Source organism: Perissodus microlepis, chromosome 1 (assembly GCF_051167445.1).
Source record: "Perissodus microlepis isolate ML-2025 ecotype Zambia chromosome 1, ASM5116744v1, whole genome shotgun sequence".
Classification (NCBI taxonomy): Eukaryota; Metazoa; Chordata; class Actinopteri; order Cichliformes; family Cichlidae; genus Perissodus; species Perissodus microlepis.
This window is the reverse complement of record NC_140461.1, coordinates 14,087,122-14,114,284: the sequence shown is the minus strand read 5'-3', so window position 1 is coordinate 14,114,284 and position 27,163 is coordinate 14,087,122. Positions and strand designations below refer to the sequence as shown.

The 27,163-nt window shown below is 39.1% G+C and overlaps 1 protein-coding gene across 7 annotated transcripts in view; it reads right to left on the bottom strand.

Moving 5' to 3' along the window:
- Positions 1 to 130: 130 nt before the first annotated feature.
- esrrga (estrogen-related receptor gamma a) overlaps positions 131 to 27,163 on the bottom strand; it is a 152,747-nt gene continuing 125,714 nt past the window's right edge. For all 7 annotated transcript variants that reach the window (XM_084931000.1, XM_084930990.1, XM_084930958.1 and 4 more), the window contains 3 exons: positions 10,388 to 10,494; positions 10,059 to 10,221; positions 131 to 5,821 (listed from right to left, as the gene is read on the bottom strand). In XM_084931000.1, coding sequence (XP_084787126.1) covers positions 5,577 to 5,821; positions 10,059 to 10,221; positions 10,388 to 10,494 — 515 coding nt within the window. In that variant the 3' untranslated portion in view covers positions 131 to 5,576. The remainder of the gene's footprint in view (positions 5,822 to 10,058; positions 10,222 to 10,387; positions 10,495 to 27,163) is intronic.

Below are 27,163 nucleotides of genomic sequence, written 5' to 3'. Positions count from 1 at the left end.
AAATCAATCTTTCTTCCCTTATTCTGATGCTCGGCTGTCTACATGCTTAAATGCACATGTTGCTGTGTGTATAAAACAATCAAGGAACAGACACAAGATTAAGAATCAGGAATCAGACACAAGACAGATGTCAAAACTGGAAGCCTGGTTTTTAATTGATATTGCTCTACTGTAATAATCCTGAAAGGCATAGTCTGGAGTAACACATGTAATGTTTTAACCCATAGTAGTTTAAGTTACAGAATCATAGGTCTCTCTTTTTGCATTGAACAATATATACAATGTGAAATAAATACATTTACACGAATGGACATTATTGTTTGAGCACACTTGTATGATACACATCACAAAAATATACAGGTAATTGTTTGTCTTTTTTTTTTCTCATTTAATGATGTGAAGCACATCTAAAACCTACAGACATGTTTTTAAATAACACTACAGGGACGTCTTTCATCAACTCTTCTTCACCACTCAAGGGTCTTTTTGTTCTTCCCTTTCATCCAAATGTTCCCAAACTTTCTCCCTTTCTTAAATATATTCTTCATGTTTGCAAATTCAGGCTGCAGGGTAAGCTGCAGCATGGGTGGCGTTTGCACCTGGGGACTAAATACAACTAAATGACCATACACTGCAGAGTTGTAGATAAACACTGTTTATGTGCAATTTTCAGGGGCAGCCATGGAAAGTGGACAAACCTGCTTTGTTACTGTGGCTCAATAAGTCATCATTCTGTTCAAGCTAATCTACTGTTTACGTGAAGTGGTCGCAACTAATTGATCCATATTAGAGCAATAACTTGATGCCTAAAGTGAAAACAGCTCAAATGTTTTGTACCAGTGGCTCTGCAAAAACCCAACTGCTCCTTCCTTCTCCTTGCCTTTCCTTTTTAACACTAATGACAGAATCATTCTAATAGATTATTTAGTATTTGGATCTATGACCCGACATGTGCAACACTTGCCTCATAATTGTACAGTCTTCAAAATATTGCTTTTTAACAAGAAGAAAAAATACAATTAAATCATATTGTGGCTATGAGCAGCAGATTACATCAAAACCTCTGGACTAAATACATAGTTTCCCTTCCAAATTTTTTTCCTGGTCAAATTTAGCATTCGTCATCTGAAATGACAGCAGTAAGCAAAATAAAATGGCATCATTGTGAATCACGTTCAATATGAATGTCAAACGTGGTTACTAACCAGATTCAGCTTTGCATTAATCACGTGAACATCTTTCTTAGTGAATTGTTTCAGGAGTACACACAATTTTTGGGCAACTGACAAATAAATAAACAGCAACAGAAAACAAGAGTAAGAAAAAGAGCACCTTTCTTCCATTTGTTGTATGTGGCATAATGTACAGTTGGTGGTAATGAATACCATCCTTTTTTCCAGGGGGACACTTTTCTATGTTACAATCAAAATACATATGTCGTTATGCAATTCGAAGCTTGACCATAAAAATATCGCGTATTCCTACTTGTGAAACCTTTTTTTCTGTATAATCATGTTTTAAAAATGTGTTAAAACCTTTGTTGAACACTAGAATATTTGAAATCATGGTGTTTGCATCACAGCGTATGGATCCAGAAATTTCTTTTAGCAGGTAGGGTAATCACATGTTATTTAAAGTTGGGGAAAATTTGAGTTTCAATATGAATTTTGCAAAACCTGCTGCCCCACAATGCAATGAATATATGGTAAAGAGCAGCAGCGAGTGCTAATTAAACATGTTTCTTAAAACATGTCTTTCCCATCAAGCCACACAGGTTTTTCACTGTCTATTGTAAAGCAAGATATTTTCCAGGAAACAGGGACGAAAAAAAAATTGGTTTAGTATTTTCTCTTTTTGCCTGAAAACAGCAAAGATAATGACTTCGCTGAGCTGTATGGAAGGCAGTTATGTACAGCGAGTTTATCAAAAAAGAGTCACCTACAGTTCTGAATTACTCAAATGTCCTTTTCATTTCAGCTTTATTTAACCTAAAGATATACAATATACTGTTCAATCTACAGGAAAGTTACACAAATGATCCCTTTTTAAATACTTGTTAAGGTGTTTCTTCATTTAGATACTAAATATTTAATTATTTATGTATAGTTTGGTAAAGATGGATACTGTAATTTGATCCTGGTGGTCTAGTTAAATTTCTAGCAGAAGAGCCTTATATACGATTCGGTTCATTGTGAGAGAATCCGGTGCCCAGACCCCCGGCGGACTGATCCGACAGACAGACAGACAACATGGCCTCTACTCTACTCTGTGTTGTCTAAAGAAGAAGCACACAGCACAAGAACGGGAATCACCACAAGAAAAAGTACACAGCAACGCCTTAGAGGACTCATCAGAGGAGAAAAAAGTTCAAACATAAAAAAAAGACCTAAAAGAAAAAGAGATGAACCAAAGAGAGATTTTTTCCTTGATAGAAAAAACAGCAAACATGAAACACACAGGTTGAACTACATTTTTTTTTCTTTTTTTTTTTCATTTTGTGTCCAATAAAATGTCTTATGTTAGAATTATAATCTGTATAATTTACAATATACAATGTTTAAGAAGGCTGAGAAAATACCCCTTACTAATAATACTGATGGCTGATACTGAAAGTGTGATGTTAGAGATCAACTACTTTTAAACTGCAGCACTCCTCAGCTGTGACAAGTTGCCATTTTATATTAGATTACGCTGTCATGTAAAATACACATTTTGGCATCCTTACTTGGCTTTAGAAAGTGCATAAATATATATATATATATGTTTAAAAAAAATCCATCAACTTTTTACCTGTTAAAGCTGTGATAACTCAACCACACTGTATGCAGTTTTACTTAACCATAAAATCAGTGTCTCTTTGTAAGACAGCTGCCTGTCAGCTCAGCGTTTCCATTTTTTGTCTAAAATTCAGAAAGTGTCAGAATTTTTAACAAGCAACATTACCTATTTTTTTTTTTTTTTTTTACAAATGACAAGTTGACAAATCAATGTTAAATTATATAAATTACTGTTGTATTCAGCTGAGGTAATTAGCGTCCCATGATCAATTTATACAGAAGCTGATTTAAATTACATAATACGGTAATTGTTGTACGTAGGCTAAAAACTTTAATAATTTCAACTCCTCAAAAAAAATCAAGTGTTTCAGGAAATGGGGTAGTGAGGTAACAGGACATTTTGATTTTGCTAGCACCATTGTACCCCTCAGCAAAGATTTAAATTTAGTCAAGGTACTCTCATGGTCCCCACACTCAGTCACATGTCCAAAAAAATTGCACCTCAAGCCACAAATGAGAGAAAATTGTGTACTATCTAAGTGTTTTTTTTCACTACAAGAATTGTCCTGGTTCAATCAGATCAAATGTCAATGCAAAAAAAGCCTGGTCACATGAAAAGTGCGGACTTCAGAAGGTGATAATTGCAAACTGGATGCTGGATCTTTTTGTTTTTATTTGCTTGTATTACTTCTCCCAGTTGCAACCTTTACACAGCTTTTAAGTGAATAGATTCCTGGGTTGTATTTTTCTTCTTAACGGTCATGAAAGGAAATGCCCAGTGACTGTTATCTAATAGCTTATGGCAAGTTACACAGAGAGAAGGAGAAGCTACACATTCTCCTCCAAATCCTCATCCCCCTTTCTCCCGAATTTAAGACTGGCATGTAATGTTAATATTGCAGACTTAGTCCATATACACAAACCCCTCCTTGAAAACCACTATTGCTCAGAGTTTCTAAGATAAACGCTGATTTGTTAATACATTATTACTTGTTATATTTATATATATATATATATATATATGATAATTGCTGAAAGTGGTCAAGCTGATAGAAAAAAGGAAAGACATATTGATTGATTCAGTTTTAAGAAGACAATATTAATAACAAAAACAAAGCCATGTTATATGTCATATACAGGATGACAATTATTTACAACCCTAATATTGGTATCATCGCTAAGATTATTTTCAAGGTAGAAATTAAGAAAAAAGATCGAGGAGTTTTAAAGCAACAATACGTATTCTTCAGTCAGTTTTGTCAGCACACCTTTCCTTCTGGTTTGAATTGCGCCGAGTGACTGCGGCTCCCCCTACACTCCCTGAATGAGTCACAAGAATATCTCTGTACTGACGCAGGAGATGAGCTGGAAGTCGTGAACACAACGGGACGAGGAGGGTAATACAGAGGTGAGACTTTTGAGTTTTTGGAGTGTGGCTAATGAGCTTGGGTTGGACTACTAATGGCACGTTGATAGACTTAAATCCCTACTGACTGGTATGTGAAGAGCTGCAAATCAGGGCCACAAAACTGCTAAAAATTGTTCAAATACACGTCTGAACACAAGAGGTGTTTTTCATCGATTATACACTATACACAGAATGTGAACTCAGCCCACATTTGTTTGTTAGCCACGTATCTTTGACAATTTTATGAAGTTTCAATCAAATTGTATTCTGTTGTTAGCAACTAAGAAGTCATATGTATACTTTTAAACTCTGCGAATTAATCACACCTCATGTGGTTAGAATATATGAAACAATTTTTAGGTTTGCCAAGTGAACAGACATTGATATTATGGCAAGACAGGTTTGAGAGGCCAGGATGACCAGTCGTCAGCAAATACAGCAAACAGTAAAGTTGTACTTGGAGCGGGGGAGTCATGGGAAACCAGGAAATTGAATTTAGGGAGAACCAGAAAGAGTTTAAAGCAGTTGTTTCCAATGCTTTTCCGTAAAACCTTAAGCGCTGCTGGTTTTCATAATACCCAGAAAACAATTTAATAATTACAGGAAGAGAGAACCAGCAGCACTCTTGAGGCCCAGGACTGAAAACCACTGGCAGATCAAAACAGAAACGGTTTTGGGTTATGACAGTAAAGTTTGCTGGCATCCTCTGAATGGATGATTCCATTCTTTGGCAGGGCAAATCTCCTCTTCTTTTCTTTCTGTCCATTGATTCAAATTTCATTGTACATGTACTTCAACAATAAATGTCATTAACACCTCCTAAGTGTTCGTTTTTTGTCCACTCGTCTTCTTCTTGAACGCTAAAAAACTCTGAGGGAAACAGGAGGGGGAAAGGAGACACGAGTGCAGTCTTACAGTCTCTCAGAGCTAAAATGAAGACTGTTCAGTGTCTTTTAAACGTGTCCTCATTTAAGCGTTTGTCATTAATAACATCCTAATTGTTATTAAATGCATAAGTGTTTGTCATCGTCAGTGTTTGGAGTCACTGCGAGAACTGTTAAGTTACTCTTAGCAAATATCGTCTTCCATTGATAAATGGGAGTTACACAGTCTGTCACCGTCTTCCTCCAAAAAAGATCATCAAGTCAACACCCTTTTGTCAAAGACGTGGTGTTTCAAGTTCAGGTAAGAGGTCTGGATAGCGTCTATTTATAGGGAGATGTGTCAGCAGACAAACTTCATATTTCTGTGTGTGTGTGTGAGTGTGTGTGTGCATGTATCTGTGAGAGTGCGCGTAAAAGAGCAAGAGGTCATTCAAAGTTGATGTTCAGAGTTCGAGTTGAAGCCCAGGTGGATCAGACTCTAGCTGTCCTTCCATCTAGTCCCTGTCCTCAGACCTTGGCTTCCAGCAGCTCCAAAAAGAGTTTGTGCATTGGGACTTTGCCATCCTGCTTGATGCTGTAGAAGTGTTGCACAGCCTTGGTGGAGGTCTGGCGGAGCAAGGGGAGGGTCATGAGCAGCTTGCCTGCCCGACGGGGATCCTCCTGGTGCTGGGAAGCCTCGTAGTCCTGCAGGGCCTCGTGAAGCACATCCTGGAGCTTCTGTACTGCATCCACATCTTCAATATGCATGGAGTCTGGAGAAAGAGGACAGACAATGTATGACTAAAATTTTGAAGCATTTTGTATAATAATATCCACATCTACTGAACTGTATTTCAACCAAAGTGGGAAATGTGACATAATGATTTGTTGCTGTTGATAAAAAGGAAATGTTGCATGAAAAAGTGGACTTTTTTAAAGTAAGTCAAGCCTGCTAATGTGCAGCAGATCCTGCAAAACTCTCCCACAACTCTCTGAGATGTTTTCAGCAGTGTAGATTTGTATCCGTGCCACCATTGTCTGCTGTGAGTCAGGGGAGAGAAGTGCTAAAGATTAAACTAAACATCTACGCAGAAACAAAGTGAAAATATTCCTGAGCATCGCAGGTGCAGGCTGAAAATACTATCAATATAAATTCTATCGACTCATGATTTCCATGCCTACTGTAAAAAGTGCAGAAATACTTTGTGCATTTAGCAAAAACCCGATTTAGTGGCATTAAAGGAACAGTTACAAATGTAGCCCTATTCCTTAGCACTCTTAAACACACAAAGATTCAAAAAACAATCCAAAAACAGGGTTTATATATTCCCTTTATTCCCTCCCTTCAAAGTGCAGATCTGTGGGAGTGATGAATGGCCAGACAAAGAGACAAGTGGGTGGAGAAAAAACAGACAGACTTGTAGAATGATCAAGAGATGAAGGAACACATGAGAGTTTGTGTGTGTCTGTGTGTGTAGGGGGTGATATGGTGGTGCTGGAGGGAGTTGAAGGAGTATGTGGTTGCACACATCTGTAATCTCTCTTTGAGCTGGCATGTAAGGTGTGTTTTAGCAGTGGCAGTAAAGCCCGATGATGTCCCTCAATAATAATGCTCCATATTGCCCCTAAGGGAGGCAAGGTCTTAATGTGAGCTGGCCTTTAGCTCCCAACCTCCGATCAATGTCTACGATCAATGGCTACATGCATGTTAAATAATAATCACAAGACAACTATTGATAGCTCGCTCCCCCACTCACCTACCAACAACACCACCCCCACACACACCTACAAAACATTTGATTTGCTTAGACATATGATTGGGTGTGTAAAGACACACACAGACATTGCAGGTGTGGACAGAAAGGATGACACAGTCTGATGCCTGCTCTCCATGTAAGCTCTGTCAGCTGCGTGGAGTTCTACATTAATACAGTATGATCTTTTGTAATGACCTTCTAAGTCCACTGTGTGCTATACACTTCACTTTTATATGTTTACTTTTTTTACATCTGTAAAGTCAGTTATACAAGTGGTTAAACTACATGCATATACTCCTAAGCAGAAGCATTTTAGCCGTTTGGAGGTCTCGTGTTGTGTATGTGCTTTTGTTGCCTGCCATTGGTGGAAGCTTTTAGTGAAGGATATTGCAGTTCAACCAAATACCTCCCACTGGGTACTTGTTAAACACACTAGCTTTCCCAGGCACACATGCTCACATCATCCACGTGCACAGATGGGAATTGGAACAAGTATGAAATATATAAATTATATTGTTCAGAGAAATAAAATCAACATAAAATGTGCCTGCAAAGCCACATACACACAGATGTGCACACAATTGGACTAGCACAATCAAATACACTGAGCTGGATCTATCGAGTATAATGCATGCATCAGTATGCAGGACCAGACTGGTCAGTGGGTTGGATTCTGTGAGGATCAATAGAAAATTCAGCTTCTATTGGTCCTCAGATATTCTACTTGTGGTCCACTGGTCTGAATCTTTTAGAAACTTTTCTCTGTGATGATATTTTCCTTAGTGGTTAACGGTATTGATGAGGCAGGGGAACGAAGTTTAAGGTTAAGTTGATATTTCTTTTTGTATATACAGAATATGACCATATATTTTGTAAATATAGACTTATTCCATAAAGTCACATTCATACAGAAGTTTTTTCACTCCGTATGACATTAGTATTGAATGCTAATGTCATACAGAATGGAGGAGGAAACCCCCCCCACCCAACCTTTTCTTCTTTTTTTTTGAATTTGTAATGGGCTGTGCAGTGAATAGGCAGAAGCTAAACTGCAGTTTAATGAGTTTCATGTTGTTTTTGATTAGCATTGTGTGTTTAGTATTTAAGCTGGTAGACATGGCTTCTGCCTGTGCTGTGACCCGCAGTAAACTCACAAGTAAAACAGCAGACGTTAATGAGCACAAGTACATAAGGCTGTTAAAACAAACATGTTAACATGGAACTCACAATTCACAGTCGCACATAAATGAATCACACACACACACACACAATCACATACCCCCACATGTGCCTCCTGTTTCCCATGGCTAGTTTAGCTTTCTTTACATGTGGGGCACGTTTGCTAACATTTCTTAAGGCTTGGCTTCATTAATGCACAATTAGCATCCTGTGAATTAATTAGTGTCAGTGCCCTTCAAAATGCTAATGCTAGCATTCTGTTGTCTTGAAGAGCATTTCGAGAGTCTGGGCAATGATACAAAGTTCTTATTTGGCTGTCAGCTATTTCAATTTCAATTAGTTAAAAGAATGACGATTTCAAATGTGAATTTTCTTAAGAGCGATGTCTGCTTTTGACAGAGTTTACTAACCTGACATTTCCATCATAATGAAGAGCATGCTGTAGCTGGCCGTTTACATGGCCAGGAAATTCACGTAATGCCAGTGTCGAAATGGAACATTAAGAAAACAAAAAGGCAATTACAAAAATAAACCAAAGGTATGCGTTGATAAAATCCTATGCAAACAATGAGCCTTTACATGTAGAGGAACAGTTCAAAATATTATAGCTGAATATAAAGCCCCGCGATTTTGGCTCACTGGTGCACGCAAGCCTGTACCTCTGTATCTTTTTAATTTACCATACGTTTTTTTTCTTGGTCTTAAGTGTTCATTCTAATCAATTCATTCTGCAATTTGTGTTTTTCTTAAGTCAGAAAAAGGTTTAGAAAAATTTAAAAAAACACAGAAATGACTACTTTATGTTTTAAATTTCAAACAGCAACAACTGAATTATTGTTTGTCAAATCTGCTGAGGAAAAATACAAAAAAGCTAAATTGAGTTTCTCTTTCTTTTGTTCCGCTGTATAAAATGAAAAAGATGTTTTCTTGGACTTTGACGGTATTTTGTGATATATAATAGATGGGAGCATTAAATTAATATGGAAATAAAGAATATCGCTGAATGAGCCACTGTGACTAATGTCAGCACCATTTCCTTTTGTAAAACATATAAAATATTGTTACTATTAGATTTTCCTGTCCATGTACTGGATGTTTGCCAAATACTAATGATTCTTAACTCTGTTGTCCAGCTGAAATAACCAATAAATTTCCTTAACTTCCAGTAAGCAGTATTCAAAGAATAACTGAAACACATACATGGATGGACACAAATGCACACACACAAGCAGCGGCAAGAGATTGATTGTCACACAAAGCCCACAGGAACAACATGTCAATATTTTCTGCATGTGCAGAGCAGTATCTAAGTATGTGTGTAAGCAAACATTTTTCAATGGCACACACAAATGTTTCACTGAGTGCTAATAACCAGATGTATGTTTTTTGAAAGTTTAGGAACATTTATGGATGTAAATATGTGTATGCGTGCCTTTATAGTGGCACAACCAGAACAAAAGGCCCCTCCTTCCTTATTCAAAGCTCTCCCGTTGCATTCTCCCATTTAAACACATTGTATTGACAGCTCCCCCCTTGTAATTAAAGAGTACTGAAGAGCTGGCCAGCTTCCAAGACAAAGTTCAAAAGACGGGTCATGGGAGGAAGAAGGCGTGTGTGTGTGCGAGAGAGTGCGTGTGTGTGCGCGTGTGTCAGTCAGCTGTCGATGCAGCTGGACACATCAGAGAGGGGGCCTTATCGACAGATTTTGGGTTCTAATGATTTCACCTTATTTAACAGGCATCTGAAGAGACGACTATGCTAATTGGAAAAAGGATTGGCACGTTGTGTTGTGGTGAGGTTCAACTTAAAAACACGTTTTTATTTTTGCACTGAGCATGTGTTTTTCTATGTATGCATACAGTATTTGACACACTTTTGACTAATAGAGTATGTGTTAACATGGTTGTGTCACAGTTGTGTGTTTGTTTGAATGCAGAATACTGAAATCGGTCCTCTGATAGTTCAGCTCAAATGAGCCACATGGGATTGGGAATCCTAGGATTAACTCTTCCACCAGTAAAACACAGATGTGGAGACAGACAAAAATATCAGCCGAGAGTGAACAAATTCCAACCTGAGTTAGCCAAAGCAATGGCCTTGAGAGTGACAAATTCCTCCTTCTCTAGTTTCATAGATTTATATTTCTTGACCAGCTGAAGGATGGCATTGTTCAGGTCCAGAAGTCCAGCTAATTTCGACTGGTCCTCGTCCATTATGTAGTCCTCAGCATACACCAACTACAAAGAGACAAAACAGAAGAACTGGATTTAGTGGCATGTTCTTGAATGTCCACTTGAGAATGACTCCAAAAATAAGTCAGTCCCTTTGGATAGATTGCATTAGGGTTTAGAGTTATGCATTACGAGAGGTGGCCACTTGAGTCCAAGAAACAAACAGGCTTACCTTGTCTTCAAAGGGCAGTGAACGGTAGACAACGCGTAGGATCAGGATTTCCATCCATGCACTCTGTAGGAGACTCATCTGGTCTGCCAGAGACAGCGTGGAAAAACCTTTTAAACATTGAGACAAAAAGAAAAGCAAGAGCATAGATTGTTAATTTAATTTTTCCACCCGAACAAACCAAAGAGTTAAGGAGTCTATCTTTCAGAAAGAAAATAAAATTCAGTAAATATAACCTTTGCGAAGAGGAAAATGCATCCTGTGTTTTTCTAACGTGGGTTTTGTTTTGGGATTTTTTTTTTTTAAAGCAGAACTAACTCAAAAGCAATAAAACAGCTGTGTTTAAAAGGTGTTTGAGCTAGTATAAGGTTCAAGACTCTGCTTCACTCCCTTCTTGGCCAACCTCAATCCATCCACTTGACTAGAGTTCTCCACCTCCTCTCCTCTTCCTCCTCTTCCTCTTATGCCCAGGGCTATTCTCTGGGGAAAGGCAGGCCTTATCTTTCCCTGCCACAACTTCCATGGATCAATGCTGGCCATCGCTGTTACGCCGCTCAAATACACACACACTAACTGCTGCTATGGCCTCAAAACTCCTGCTTTCTTCGGTGTCAATCCATGTCTGCCTATTTGCCTATGTCTGCGTACATCTGTCTGTCTCCTTTTTACCTATCAGTGTCTGTCTATGACTGTGAGCCTCTTTTCACCTTTCTTTCATTCACTCATTTCTTTTCAGACAGTGAGTACACACTGTTTCAGTGATTCCGATTCATATTTCTGCTTGATGCTTTTTGATTGCGATGTTTTTGCTTCCTCATGCCATATCTCTTGATTACACTCACTTCACTTGCGGTCCATTCCTCTTAGTCTTTCTCTTTCTGTCTGTCTCTTTAATGGAACACCTGCCTGCTCACACCTTTCTTCGCAGCTGTCCTCTCCTCACACACCTGTCCATTCACACCTGCCTGTCTGCCTGTGTGTGTGTGTTTGTGAGCGTGAGCCTTCATAGGAAAGGCAAAGACAGTTTGCCATGCAAGCACACCTGTCAGACCTCGCTGCAGCCCTCCACTGTGTGTTTGTGTATGTGTGTTGGAGTGAAGCATCATGCCAGGAGAAGCAGGCAGATGCGAAGGAAGCTATTTCTTCAGTAACATCTGCTGCGAAGAACCTCCTCTTGAGATGTTAGGTGCGCCAGAGTGTGTGTTGGTATTTTGCGCATGCATGTACATTAGGGGCTCTTATCTCACAGTTTGTTGATTGGTAATGGCAGGCGTCTCATTATGTCCAGGTTGCAGGCTATTGTTGTTTGTAACGCGCTCTAATTCATTCAATCTACAACTGTTAACATTTCTTAACACACACTTCATATCACATACACATAAACATGAACGCATAGAAACAAACTGGAAAGAATCCAAATGTGTATGATTGATACACACACACACGTGCGCACACTCTTACGTGCACACTCACACACGGCACAGTGAAGGGAGCAGTATCATTGCCAACTGGCAGTGTCTTCTTCTACTTAATGAAATCATCAGAAGGGATTAGAGGTGAATTTCTTAAGGGGGGGTCTTCTTGCACACACACACATGCACACACACACACACCTTATTCACAGAGGCAGATGTCTTTAGGGGGTACTTAGGACTTCACCACTCATTGTGGGCTGGGGAAATATGCACTGGCATTGCTAAAATTAACACACATACACTTATTGAATCTATTCAACCCTGGGGTCAAGTGAAGAGAAGGCGAGATGAGTGAGGGGTTAATATCATTTAATGGTGTCACTGGTTGTGGGTTTTAAATTGTCTTTGTGTGTGTTTTCGGCACTCAGGTGTTCAGGGCAGAACTAAGATTTCCATCAATTTGCGCACTTCCCTCTGGTGGCATCTGGTCCAGGACCAACATGAGCACACAAGGCTCAAGAAGTGGGCACATACATACAAATGCAAGAATACACACTGAATCACATATACACAAATATACATTTACCGTGAATGTCAACTTCATATGGAAAGTGTCTGTATAAGTGTCTGTATATTAACAGTGCTGTTTGCATAGTCCTCTATCCTCCTAATTATACATAAGGTGTACAGATGTGTGCAACACGCACACACACACACACGCACACACACACACACACACACACACACACACACACACACACACACACACACACACACACACAGGAAACACCAATAATTAAAACCACAGTGATTAATTTATTGAGCTGAAAGTGCAGCTTTTCTTATTGAGGCACATCAATGATTTTTATCAGGATGGTGTCTGCGTGTGTGAGCAGATTTGTGCAGTGTGTGAAATTTTTTTTTGTCCTTGTGTGAATATATGTGTGCTTAAACTGCACATTTGTACATAACTCATCAGCATATTTGCATTCCGTGTGTATGCATACATTCCCATACATGTTTCCACGGGACTCTGCATGCGTATCTCTGTCTGTGTTTGTGTGTGTACGTGGGTGTGTGTACCTCTCCCTCTTCCCTCCCCACCAGCCTGTCTGCGCCGTTCAGCCATCCAATGCCTCTTATCTGTCTGATTAATAGGCGGCCGGCTTCAGGACAAATTAATTAACAGATAACGCCATCTTTCCCTTCTTCCCTTCCTACATTCCTCCCCTCCTTCTCATGAAGCAATCGATACAACAGAAGAAAAGAAACATCAATGGGAATTTAGTGCTGATGATGGAGAGAGAGAGAGAGATATTGATGGGAAGAGAGAGAGAGGGAGAGAGAGTGTATCAGAAAGAGTGAGTTGGAGGAGAGAAGAAAGTAAAAGGGGGTGAGTTGTTAGAAAGAAGGGCGGCAGTGGTGGTAGTGGGAGGGGTGGAGACCTTTCTTTCATACCTGTGATTTCACTTGACAAAAGAAGGTTTCTTATTTGGTTCTAATTACATTTCCTTTCTGCCCATTGTTGATAAGGCATCTCATACTGTGTGAGTTAGCATGAGTGTGTTTGTGTCGATGTTGTTTGCCGTTTGCAACAAAGTTGAAATATTTGCCTAAAAAATATCGGCAAGAACTTCAAACAGCACCGTATAAAATTATTACTGGATAACTGCTTGCATCTGGTAACAGCAAGCTTTGGGCTGGATATTAATCTTATCTATAGTTAGTATTTGTGTTTAGGTGGTCCGCTAAAATAGAACAAACCTATGACGGTACAGATGCATGTATGTGTGTGCACTGACAGAAAGAGGCTACAGTGCAGTCATGCAAACTTAACCTCTACCTCTTGCTTGTGCACTCTTTCCTTTTCCCTTTTCTCTATCAGATACCCACATAAAAAACAAACACACCCACAAACACACGTCGATTCCCTAGCCACCCTGCGGCCTGTTTGTCTGCCAAATGAGTCCTGACTGCACGTTTACACCCGAGACTGCACAACAGTCTAACACAGACACACACACACATAAGATAGCCCTCTCTCATGCCCCAGTTGCTCCACAGATGCACACGAACACACATATCTAAGAGGCCTATATTTGTTTTCGCATGGTTACAGGGCAAATGGAAACCAGTGAGAAGAGTCTGTGACGCTTATGGGTGCCCATATACTTGTGTATATACACCGAGAAGTGAGAAGTGTACGCGCATATGAGTCGGTGTATTTGTATGACGACGGCAATGTACATCTTCAACAGCTGAAGTATCAACACGCCTATTCTCCATGCCTGTATTCTGACAGGTGTGAAAACCGGTTGTGATGGTGATCTGGTAACCAGTTATTAACGCATGACTAGTATTCACATCCTGTAACCCAGGTTAACCTCTTTAGCCCCAAGCCTAACTGATCTCCTGCCTTTTGCCCCCATATCAGGGGCCGTTGGGGCTTAAGAGGTTAAATGGGACACTTTCCATTTAAGTGGCGGTGTCTTGATTTTTTTTGTGTGTGTGTCTTTTTGTCCATAGAAGCAAAACAGGCGAACAATTTTGAGCTCTAATCAAGCAGACTTAATAGCTTGAATATATAATGTAGTTTTGAAAGGTTCTCTGACAATTCTTTTACATTTTTTAAAGATCATTTTGTGTGGGGCTCCACTGAATAATATCTGCATAATTAATACAAAAAAAATACATATAAAACAAGTTTATTGTTGAATTAACTTGATTTTATTTTCTAAATTGAGCATAAGAGGGTCTGTGTCCTGGTGAGAATGAATAGATTTAAAGCCCTGGACAAAATAGGCCAAATTGCAGACCAGCTGTGTGTATTACTTAAATATTGACCAGGAGGACCATGTGTATTTTATACACATTTCACCCCCCCCCCAAAAAAGAAAATCACCCGAGAATTATAGAATGATTGAATATGGAAACTAATTTAACTCTTCTCAAGTGTTGTCATGTATAATGAAAGTCAGTTTTCCTTAAAATTTCTGACTTTCTTTCAAAAATAGTTCATGCTGGCGAATATTTGAGTGCTCTGGTATCAGAATGTCTTTTAAAAAGTCCCATTGGGTTACAAATAGCTTGCAAATACTGTCACACATACCGTTGTCCTTCTGTAGTCTTGCAGTGGCCCTTGAATGTGCTTAACACTTGCTTATTGGGATACAAATGATCCTTTTGAATCATTGCCTCTTTAAAAGGAAACATCCATGTTATAGAAACAATTCACAGACTTAAGAAAACTGCCTTCAAGTTGCAAAAAGTGTTTCCCTGCAATTAGGGAGTCATGACCTAAAGCTCATTATTTCAACAAATGTGTAAAAAGAAACCCAAATGATGTAACACCAGTGTAGACAATGTACTATCCAACACTGGAGCAACAGTGTAAACCTGTGCAAAACAAAGAGAAGGTCACGTAAAATAAAAAAATGTTATCTTATTAACTGCTGAAAATTGGAGACATAGCTATTTCTTTTCAAAAAGACTGCCAAATTGTGCAAGATTCGCCATAATCTGACATAGTGTAGCGAATCTTTCTTGAGCAAGAACTGCGTTGCTAACTGTTTTCTGTTACCAACAAGTTGTGCTTTGTTGGTGACAAGGGAATAGTGGATTGTCTATGTTCAGCATGTGCACGTATTGTGTTCTGCAGGGGACAGATTTAAGTCTACTGGCCCACTGAGATAGAGATTGCATGAGGACACGTGAAGTTTCCAACAGTTACCAGCACATCGCTACCCTGTGTGTGTGTGTTGTTCTGTATGCACACTGTGTTACGTGGCTCCCGTGCGCTCACTCATTCCACTTTCTGTATGTGTTTGTGTTTAAATGTGTGCACATTGTTGCATGCTGTGCAATGCAAGTGCTCCCTTGTGGTGCTTTGTACGTGTGCGTTTGTGTGTGTGCGTGCGCACATCTCAAACTGTTCTGTACCATACGGCCAGACGCCGGCCAAAATGAACACGGACCCCCTGTGATGGCTTTGGCCAAGCTGAAACAACACACACAAGATATACACACACGAGATACACACTGGCAAATGCTGTCACACACACACACAAATGAACACACATCCACCAGCTGACCCAATTACACAGAGATGCGCAACGAGATGGAAACAAATCTACCCAGAGAACCAGCTAATTTAGAGGGGCTTAAAGACACACTCGCACACAGGACACATACTCACCTACACACATATGTGTCCGGCTATTTGGACTATCAAAACATCATGTTTAGATATGACATTATATGGAAGCGCAATTTCAGCGCACAAGTCAAGCCATATCTTACACTGTCAAAATTATGTCACTGCATCAAACTCGTGTGGTAGTTTAAATCCATGCCTGCCCAGAATCACATTGTCTGTAATGTAACTGCAATGAAGAATTCATGATTCCAAATTGAAGTTCACATTTGACCTTTTCAATATAAAATATAAATATAAAATGTGATATTAGTGTATGAATTCTTAAGTTACTTAAGTATCTGTTTTTGCAGTGACCTTGACCTTTCAACTCTCAGCTCTAATAAGCTTGTGACGTTCAGGTGACGGTTGCTGCAAAATGTGAAAAAATTCCCTGCAACTGTTATTGGTGCCTTCACAGCAGGTTGCATATGGATCGAGCGCTCGAATCGTGCATTGATAACAAGCCACCTCATATCTTTATCCCATAACAACCAACATTCAAAAGTTGTAAAAACTAAAAACAACAACAAAAAAATCTTTTCACCTAAACCTCAGTCAGCTAAGCTTGATCCAAATTATTTGAATCCAAAATCTTGGACCTTGCATAACAAGATTTCAATGCTCCTATACAAGCAGCAATAATAGTACTTAATGGTCTTCAAGAGTGTTCAAAAACAAGACACAAAATCCCACGTTTTTCCTCTTCTTTTTCTTCTTTTTTTTCTTAAATCATTGAACAATTTGCCAACTCTGTGGTGCTCTTTTTATACACAGTCATGTTACTGTCCTGTTATGAATTAAGTAGATAAGCTGTGAAATAATCCACCAAATGTGTGTGTGTGTGTGTGTGTTTTTATAATACAGAAATTTTCCTTCCTTTCTTGTGACTGGTATCAAATTCAACCTGACCATACATATGTGAAAAAAAAGGATCTGTTCTATTCTTTGTAGTATTTTTCAATTAAAACACTGTTAAAACGGGTTTAGAGACTTTTAAAAATGACAATACTGAAGGAAATATTCATAGCATTCATTGTTTCTTTTGTTTCTTTCATGTTTTGCTGAATACTATGTGAGATTGAGGCTCAACTTTGTTAACAATGAAGAATTAAATGCCATAAATGCCATATTTTATCTGTATTTGATTTCAACATTTAGTAAAAGAATAAAGAACACATGATATATATATATATATATATATATATATATATATATATATATATATATATACACACACAAATAACAAATATGGTTTTAAGATACATATATTGCGCACAAAATCATTTTACCTTTACTTTCATGCCCTGTCGGGCTGTTGGCTAAAATATCTTTTTCTGTTTCTTTCTCCTTCCTTACTCCCCCTCTCTTTTCCCCCTCCTTTCTCCGTGTGGCCTGGGGGAGAGACTAGAGCAGTCATAGGGTTGCGGTAGCCTCTAATCAGTGTGAACAGCCAGCTAATTACCAAACCCTCAGCCCTGCCTGACTGTTAATTGCATACATTAGACACCATCAGCAGCACTGCAAGATTAACACTTAAAATCTTACCAATGCTGTAGTGGAGATGAGTGTCGTGAGCATGTGTATGTGTGTGGTGCGAGCTGCCTCTGTGGTTGCGGGTGCTAATATTTAACACTTAATTAGACCCAAAATGGAAATGCTGCAACACAGAGATGGTTGTCGAGTGTTATAGCTGTTGCCGTGGTTGGGGGTGCTTGGGTGGGGGCAGCTGGTCGTCGAGGGCAACCCCAAGTCTCCGTGGAGACGACAGATGGAGTGACATTAAGAGCATTGCAGTGGAGCCATTTCAAATAATAAAATATCAATATTTACATTTTAATTACCCACTTCTAGCTCCACTAGGGCTATGTCAAGGAGTGTGTATGTGTGCATGTACACTGCAAGTTCCACAGGGCCAAGCCTTCTTGACTTCACAGGGAATGAAGAGCACCGCTAAAGTGACAGAGGTCGGCTCTATTTGAGAATTTCTTGGAGAAATAAATGCTGAGAACTTTATGCAATATTGTCAAAGATTATTTTTCTCATTTGCCTATTTAAAAACTTTTTCTTCACTGCATCCATCTATCTTTCTCTCACCCTCTACCTTTCCTTCCTCCCATCAATATAATGCTCATGACGGCAGGAATGACCACTCTGTGTGTGTGTCTGCGAGGATGTGCATGTGAGCACAAATTTGTCAGGGGAACGATGTGAACACACAGCTGAGCAGCTTACACACCAACTCACCATGTCTGTACATGGCACACACAAATTCAAAACACATATAAAACTGCTGATCAACACTTTCAGGGACAAAAATGATTACGATGTTGAAATTGTAAGATATGTAAATATTACTTGTGTTTATATATGAATTTCTTCATTCTTCAATGAAATTGTATTAGGCAACTGAACTTATTTTTTGTTACGTTATTCTCCTAATTGCCACCAACTTAATCTATCCATCTAATTTGGCTGAATTTACTCTCTCAGCGTGTCCAATTACACGACTTGTGACAGTCTATTGATCCTTTGGTGGATTATCTTTTCAAAACAATATCCTGCAACACTCTGGAAAAAATCCATTGTCTGTCCAAACAGCAAAAATGAATGCTTAAAAAGTACGTAAATATATAAATATAAATGTAAGAACACAGAGTTCAAAAGAGGTAAAAATTTTTAACGTCATGAAACAGACTTTTTTTTTTCTGTTAAGCACTATTGATGTATAAAGAAGTAGAAACCTGCTGACCATTGGCTTTAAAACAATGGTCCCTGTACTGTACATGCCTTGTGTCAGTATATGAGATTATAAGGCTGTGTTGATTTTATCTTCCTAATCCCCCGTAGCTGTCCATAGAGAGAGGACCCCAGAAATTCCACAGGGATTAATTTACCATTCACAGATTAGAGATATGGTCTCCAATATCATCATTGAGGACAAGGATCGAAGGGAAGGGCTCAACAATTGGAGCAATGAGGAGAGGGAGAACAGAGAGAATGAGAGAGCGACTTAAAAAGACTGAAATAAAGACAAAGATGAAAACGAATGCACACAGAGCCTTCTTTCCTACAGCACCATACCATAATGTCGTAGCTTGAAGACAAGAACATTAGACCTCATTCCACCTCCTCATCTGGGCCTGAAAAAGCCTGGGCTGAAAATCTTAATTAATTGTCCAATAGTGCTGCGGGGTCATTATGCATTGCAATAAAGAAGCGTGTAATTATGAGATTTAACAGCCATTACCAGGGCCAGGAACTCATATGTCATCATCAGCAACCAAGCCAATGGTTTGGTACGGCTATGTGTGTGGCTTGATGGACAGCACACATTCACAATGCACACAAATGTACACAATGCCATGTTGCTCTATAGTGGTTATATAGATATACATATAAAATATAATGATATATAAAAATACATTTGTTATTCAATAAGTAAACAAAAACTTGTATATTGGTATACACACCTGCATGCAGACTAACAGCGAAACTGAAAAAAAAAAACCACACACACAGACACACACACACTTTCACTCACTGGCTCAATCAGTCTCACCCAGACAATAAGGCGGCCAGCTGTGATAGCCGTCTGCAGATGAAACATCCCATCAAGATTAAATAGACACAAAAATACACATATTATTACTACCCTGTGTGTCTGTTCTATGCACTTGTGCACAGTGAAGCACTGAGACCATAGGCCCCAGTCATTTGCCCTATAGCAGGTGGCAAAGGTGGCAAAACATCACTGAAGTGCTCAAGCAGAAAGAAAAGAAAAGAAAAAGATCTGAAAACATTTGTGGTAACAGAGTTTGTCAAAAAGTCAAGAAAAGCACATATATCCTCCCTTTTTGGAGGGAATACATCTATTCAAATGTGCGTAGAGTAAAAACAAAGCAAATTTGGCATTGTCTTATTTTTGCACCAGTGCAAGCCTCAGTCACACAGGCCTTTGTAACCACTGCTTTCTGGCACTGGTTGGCAAGTGATTGTTGCAGGTTGCTGGCTTTTGCTGGATGAAAATCGGTTTGGTCATTAGCATTAGCAGATAGCTGTGGTTGTATGGAAGACACCAACTTGTCTGCAAACACTTGCCAACGATTCACCAAGCAGTAGTAACTTGAAACTTGAAAAAGTGCAACACACACCAGAAATGGGAAAACATCCCTTTTTAAAAGGCACAAATTCTGCTTTGAAGGTGACTGCCTCAAAGATTCATTACCATTCATCTCTGACAAGTCTGCACCTTCCTTATAAACAACAGAAAACCCCTGCAACCAAGGAATTATAAAGGGATTTTCAGTCTAGTGTCACATACCACTGTTTGACCAATTTTACATAGTGACTGCAAGCGACCACTCGTCAACCAGTGGTGTAAACCACATTTTTCCATAATGTTTGCCAGTGTTTACTGACTGATCTCTGGATGTTTAAAAAAACAACAACAAAAGTACAAAACTAATGAATCGTTATGAAAATTGATGATTTAAAAAATAATTTCAAATATGGCTGAATTGTTCGGAATTCATCATAAATGACCTTTTAAAACTGTTATCCAACACTTTGGCAAAGGGACCGCCCTAAAGTGTTTATTGTATGTGTGTGTGTGTGTGTGTGTTGTGTGCACAGGCCATAAGTTGTTCCCAGCTGGTGACAGGCACGCTCCAATCCTATTTTCCCACCTGCTTATTGTCTGATGGAAAGGATGAATCCTCCAGGCCATTATTTAAGAACGATGGATGCAGGAGGAAGGAAGGTGGAAGAAACAGGAGCGCAAAGGGAGACAGGAAGGAAAACAATAGAATAACAAAGGGGGGTAAGGAATAAACAAATAAACACAAACATGAATGGGAGATAAGGGAAGTAGAGGAGAAAGAGAAGGCAGGAGAAGCAGTAGGAAAGGGAAAAGAAATAAGTAGTGAAGGAGCAATGATAGGTGGAGAAAGAGAGAATTAGGACAGCAAATAGGAAAATAAAAAAAGAATAAAATGGAAGATGCAGACAGAAACCATGAGGAAAGGTGGATAGATAAGCAGAAAGAGGAACTAGAGAATAACTATTTCATGCCTGTCTGTGAACTTTGCATGAACCGCCAGAAATAATGTGATGCCATGACAAGTCGGTCCCTCCTTCCACTAGATTTGTGGCAGGCATAGGTGTGTTAAGTGTGTGTGTGGGTGTCACTGGATCCCTGTATGTGTGTGAACTCTTTATATTGCTTTTGGTGTGTGTGTGTGTGTGTGTGTACATGTGCGCTCCAACAGATAGAATAGGATGATGATGATTTGAAATGGAGTTTGGCCTGTGCGTAATTATGATCATCTATCTTTATGCCCCGCCAGCATATCATATCATATCATATCACATCACATCATCTCTCTTTCTCTCTTTCTTGGACAACCACACACACACACACACACACACACACAAGCAAATTGAAAGTAGTAAAAGCTGACTGTTTGCTAATAATGACTTAGATGATGATGGGCTCAGATGGTGTGCTGATTTATTTGTTACTGCTCGTCTGATTTCACATGTTATAAAACTGTGCATGTATGCGTATGTGTGCATTTGTCTGCATTCACTACGTATCAGTGCTTCCTTATGAATATGTGTATGTGTTTTTAGAAGCGTATGTTTGTGTGCCCAGGGAAGTAAGTGTTTGTGTATGCAGGCTGGTGTGCGCCAATGTATGCAGCTTGTTTCTCGTGTGTGTGTTGTGTGTGACAGATATTATTTGATGCAGATTAGTCAGTGTACTCAGATTGCGGGCTGTGTCTCAAAGGCTGATAGACAAATGAATTTGATTTGCAAATGTAATCAAACTAATAAGAAAAAAAAACAGCAATGGACCGCTGAGCTTTTACTTGAACTGAAACCCATCTATCCACTGAAGAAATGTGTGACTCTTTTTCCTTTTAGAAATTAGAATCACAATAATTAAAATTACTTGTAATGAGAGGCCGTTCCAAAAACACATTTTCATCAGACATCAATTTTAAAATTAGCGTGAGTCTTAACGCACTGCTATTAGTTTTCTTGTTCCGGACTGCCATTACTTTCATGCAACTTCATTTTTTGATTCGGGTCTTATTTTGAGTGACACATACATAGATGTAGCCACCATGACATCATCCACTGGTTTTTAAACATCCACTCACCGCACTGACACAGCTTCCTAATAATTAGTGCTAAGTTGCATACAAATAAAATACTGCAGTTTTACTCAGCAAATGGAGCGCAAACTTCTTGGATGGGGTGTGCCTTACAGGAAGACATTAGTGGAGGTGAAGCATAGGAGACAGCTGTGGCTATAGTCTGTGTGTTAGCAGTTACCTCGCAGTGAAGGGGGCCATGCCCCTAGTTTGTAGTTGTTATAAGGGGTGACATACCAAAGATTATTTTTCTCTTACCAGACTGTAAACACGTTTAACTGGGCCTTTTAACAAAGGACATACCGCTGTGGACATACCGCTGAGCCAGGTCAAGCGGTTGCTCGAGGAAGTACAGATTTTGGGACTTAGACTTTATTTGTTGTTATCACAATGGCAGTGTGTATGTGAATGTACATATTACTGGGTGTTTGAATCTCATCATAGGATCGTCTTTATGGAAACATTGTTGACAAATATGTGGTAGTGTAGAGAATGGCTATATATCTATTTACTGCAATGTAAATATAGTAGGGATTCTTTAATATTACATCAAGATACTGTAGTATATAAATATTACCCAGAGGTTCACCTTCAGATATGAAGGTGATTAATTTAAGAATTATTTTTTACACATTACTTTGTCAAATTATTTGATATCGGCAGATCTGTGGGCTCAAATTGTGATCTGATTTTAAAACATTTATTCAGTTGATAAAACTGCATAATGACATAGAAAAGAAAAAAAAAGTGAATAGAAGAAAAAAGTTACAACCAAGTAGACAAGAAAGAAAAAAGCATCGTACAAAGAAATGAAAATGGTTTCGCCTCATATTGATGACATGCTTCCAATACCCACAGGCTTAATCCAATAAAGAAAGCCCAACTTAATCCAAACATTAAGCTCAGATATCAAATATTCTTTTCCTAATTTGATTTCATCAATATTTGTTTTCATCTGCAAACAGTGATGTGTTTGTTTGTATGGGCTGCAAGAGGAAATCATGGTGCTGGTGCACTGGAAAATAAGATAACTCTTTTGCATGAATGTGGACAACGAAACAGACAAACACATGCGCTCACATGAGCAAACACATATACTTGAAACCAAGACCTCAGCCTCTAAATGTGTTATCTAGCTCAGGGATGAGCAGAAATGGAAATCAAACACGCCAAACAGAGCTCAGAGAAAATCAACAGAGACTAGAAACACACATAAAAATTACGTACTGAAGACCCTGAGACCCTCGATAACAATGGCAAGAATGACCAAGGCAATGAACTAAATCAAATACTAAATCTAAATCAAACTCTAATAAAGTCATATTTATGAGTTTGACCCCATCAGCATATAGATTGGGTAGAGTCTTTATTGTCATTTAAAGTGAGTTTATAAGCATAGGAACAAAATCTAGTGATTGAATGTAAAATGTCCAGTATCAACACCTTTGTTTTCTGGCTAACAGATCACTGGTGTTTACTCTCCATTCAGGCAAATCTCAGGAATTCGCAAGAGTTTTCTACCATTAAACATTTTTAAAACATCTGCTGTTATAAATCTTGTTTTAAATGTCATCGTTTTCCACACAAACATAACATTTTATCATGTTACGCACGTAAAGACGTGAAGGTTCAGGAGAATAAATGAGAGCACATGTTATAAATCACCTGTATTTCTGTTTGTTTTTACACTGTCAAAAAATATAATGTCTGTATGGTGAGCTATATGTGTATGTCCATGTGAATGCACTGTATTTTTTGTGTGTTGTGTTTGTGCTTAAGAAGGCACCCACCATGCTGTGACTGTCAAGGTGAGCTAGCCTTAGCCGACAGAATGGGGGCATATCTGCTTGTGCGTCTAGTTGTTTCCATGTGTATTTCCACGCGTTTATTTCATGGAATCTTAGGGGCAATATCTTTGAGAGGGAGAAATATTGTAAAATGTAGTAGGGAATTCACAATAATGAACAGTGAGGGAAGAAATTAGGACAAAAGGAGGCAATAATATTATTTTAGAAGTTTGATGCCAGTAGAGCTCACTTGTTTGTGTGGGTTGTTTTTCTTCTGATTTACCACTCTGTTACTAAGCGGAGCAACCTCTTTGCTGATTGATGACATCACCAGACTTAATCAGGAGGGCTGTAGAGTGACATCATCACATCACCAGTCTGGGCTTTTACATCTGTCTCACTCTACATGCGCACAGATGTGAGCAAACACACACATGCACACGCACACAGAGCTGTTTTGCATCTTTCAGAGCTCATTGTGAAGTCTTATAATGTGTGTCAGTGTTAATTTAGTGAGCTGCAGTTTCAGAGTCAAGCATCCATATGTACGCGTGTGTATATGTATGTGTGTCTAAAGGTTCCCCATGACTGCCGAGACTCAACATTTGATTTGCTAAAAGGAGCAGGACACTTCTATTAATCAATATTTGCTGACTACTGGCTGCCTCTCTGGCTGATTGACTGGCTGTGTAGTTACTTGACTCACTGATTGGCTAACTAACAGACAGAACGGCTAACTGCTCGACTGGTTGGCTAAATCTCTAAGTGAAAACCATTTAAAACATGTCCAAAAGAGAAACACCAGAAGAAACGAACACTGGCTACAAAATCTGAGGGCGACTTTCCTGTTTGGCTGCTTTACTGCAATATGTCAACGTTTGTAGAGAGGCACATTTCAAATAGCGATCAGGATAATCAGCTCAATCTGAACACATAAGCAAAACCAACGAGCACTGGCCTTCCAGTCAGTGGTCGCTGGCTGGGAGGATGTGAGAAGAGGACCATGGGAGGGGATAGGGGTTGAGAAATGATGGTGACTTGATAATGAAGAGGTTAAGAATACCACAGAGAGAGAGGGTGGGAGGTCAGGTCAGGGAGGGGGAGAAAATGAGGGAAAGACAGAAAGACACAGAGGGATAGAGAGCAAAAGGAGGACGTCACGGGATAGTTTTAAGAGGGAAGGGTGGGGGGTGGGGTATTTAGCCAGTGGGTCAAAACAGTATTGTGTTAAATGCTCTCTGGGAGTATCTAGGTTATCTAGACTGTTCACATCCCATTTCCTGTTCTTTCGACGCATGTGTTATTCTACACCTGAACTTTGCCACTATTATACCTGTGTACGTTTCTAATCAATTACTAAAATACTTTTGGTATGGCAAGTTGTATAAATAAGATTATATTTTGAATAATCATCAACATAGAACAACAGAAAAAAGAAAATAAAGAGACCCCCCCGAAAGCCACATTTGTGGTAGCAATCAAACATCTCTCAAGAATGAAATAAAGTCTGGTAACAGCTGCAATAAATTACTAAAGAACAGGGTATAAGAGAAAAAATTAAATAAATGTCCATTTGTAAAAAATAGCAGGGAAGAAGGAATATGTTACTTACTAGGGGATAAAACAGAAAAAAAGAGCATAAGTCAAAATTTTCTCAAGCGGTTATTGGCTTCAGCTGTAAACGTTACACAGTGTTATTTGTTTTGAATAAGCCTGCTCATATAATTAATGTACAAAATTACTCTAAGAGATTCATTACGCTTGATATATAAATTCAAAATAGCTTTTTTGAAGTACAAAAGCTAAAGCACACTGCGAATGTGATAACAGCTGAACCTCAACTATGCTCACACCAGAGTGTTTTAACCCCCAAGTTCATCTCCAAATCCATATAAGAGGAATAGAGGGGGGAAAGGGAAAAAAAATAAAGAGACATATTAAAGACAGTGAATGTAAAAGAAAAAGAGAAAAGTATGCAGAACAAGAAGGAAGAGGACTGTGTTCCTCACCTGTTATTCCATCACCACCAAAGTCCAAACCCCTTCTCCTCTATCTCCATAAAGACCGATTAAATAAACGAACCGATGGCAAACCCCTCTTCACCTCCCATCCCCCATTTTTTTACAACTCAATCATGCCGTGCTACTGCTGGCACATAGACTGCTTATCCCGAGTGTCAAAATTGAAAGGGGAAAGAAAGAAAAAGAGGAAGAAAGACTGTAAGAAAAGAAAGAGCAAGTTAGAGGAGATAGGGAAGCAAGAGAATAGTGGAGGGGATGTGGGGGGTGGCCCGAGAGCAATTTCTTTCTTGAATAAAGACAGAACAGGGGAGGGGGGATTGTGAAAAAAAAAAGAAGCACTAATGGCAAGGCCTCTAGTTCTGTTAAAATAGACTGCGTTATAGGTTCTAGCTCTCATTCGTTGATTCATTCATTTGTTCGTTCCTTGCTCTTTCGTCAAGTCAAGTGCTCGCTTGTCTGTCTCGCTCTTTTGTGTTCATGAGTCTAGATAAGAGCTGCTAGTATGACTGCCCGGTAGTCATTTAGCTATTATGGAAGGAGAGAGAGAGAAAGAGAAAGACAGAGAGAAAGAGAGAGTAAGAAGAAAGAAAAGAGGATGAAAAGACTAATTCTACTGACAGATAAATGGCTCATTTGAATGGCCTTTCTTTCTTTTAATTCACTCTCTCATTTGCTCCTGTTTAAATATTTGCTGTTCTTCCCCCGCTCTTCTCACCTGACTGCTCTTCTTTCCTCCTTCAAACACACATACACACTTGACGATGACATGTAGCCTAATACGCAACTGGAGTTGTGTCTTTGAGAGCTATTAAAATGAGATCTTCTCTTTACTAATCCATAATATTGGACGGTAAGGCCTTTCATGGCCTCTGAATAATAACTTCTGATATTTCCACAGGCCCGCAGTTTCAGAGTGTGACCGTTTCCTGCTCACGTACCACTGTATGAAAATGCGTGCACGTTTGGAGTAATTTGTCTATGTCTTGTCACCGTTTGAATCAGCAAAAAAGCCTTATGTGGCACGTCTGTGTTTATATATTTGCCCGCATTTCATCACTCTCTTTGAAACACGCGGATCTGTGAAGTACACGTGCATGATTCCTTGTGGGATAACCAGATACACTCAGTGTGTCTGAAACCTCATTTTCCTCTCCTAATGACATATCAAATGTTTGCATAAGGCCATATCAGTATGGAAATCAG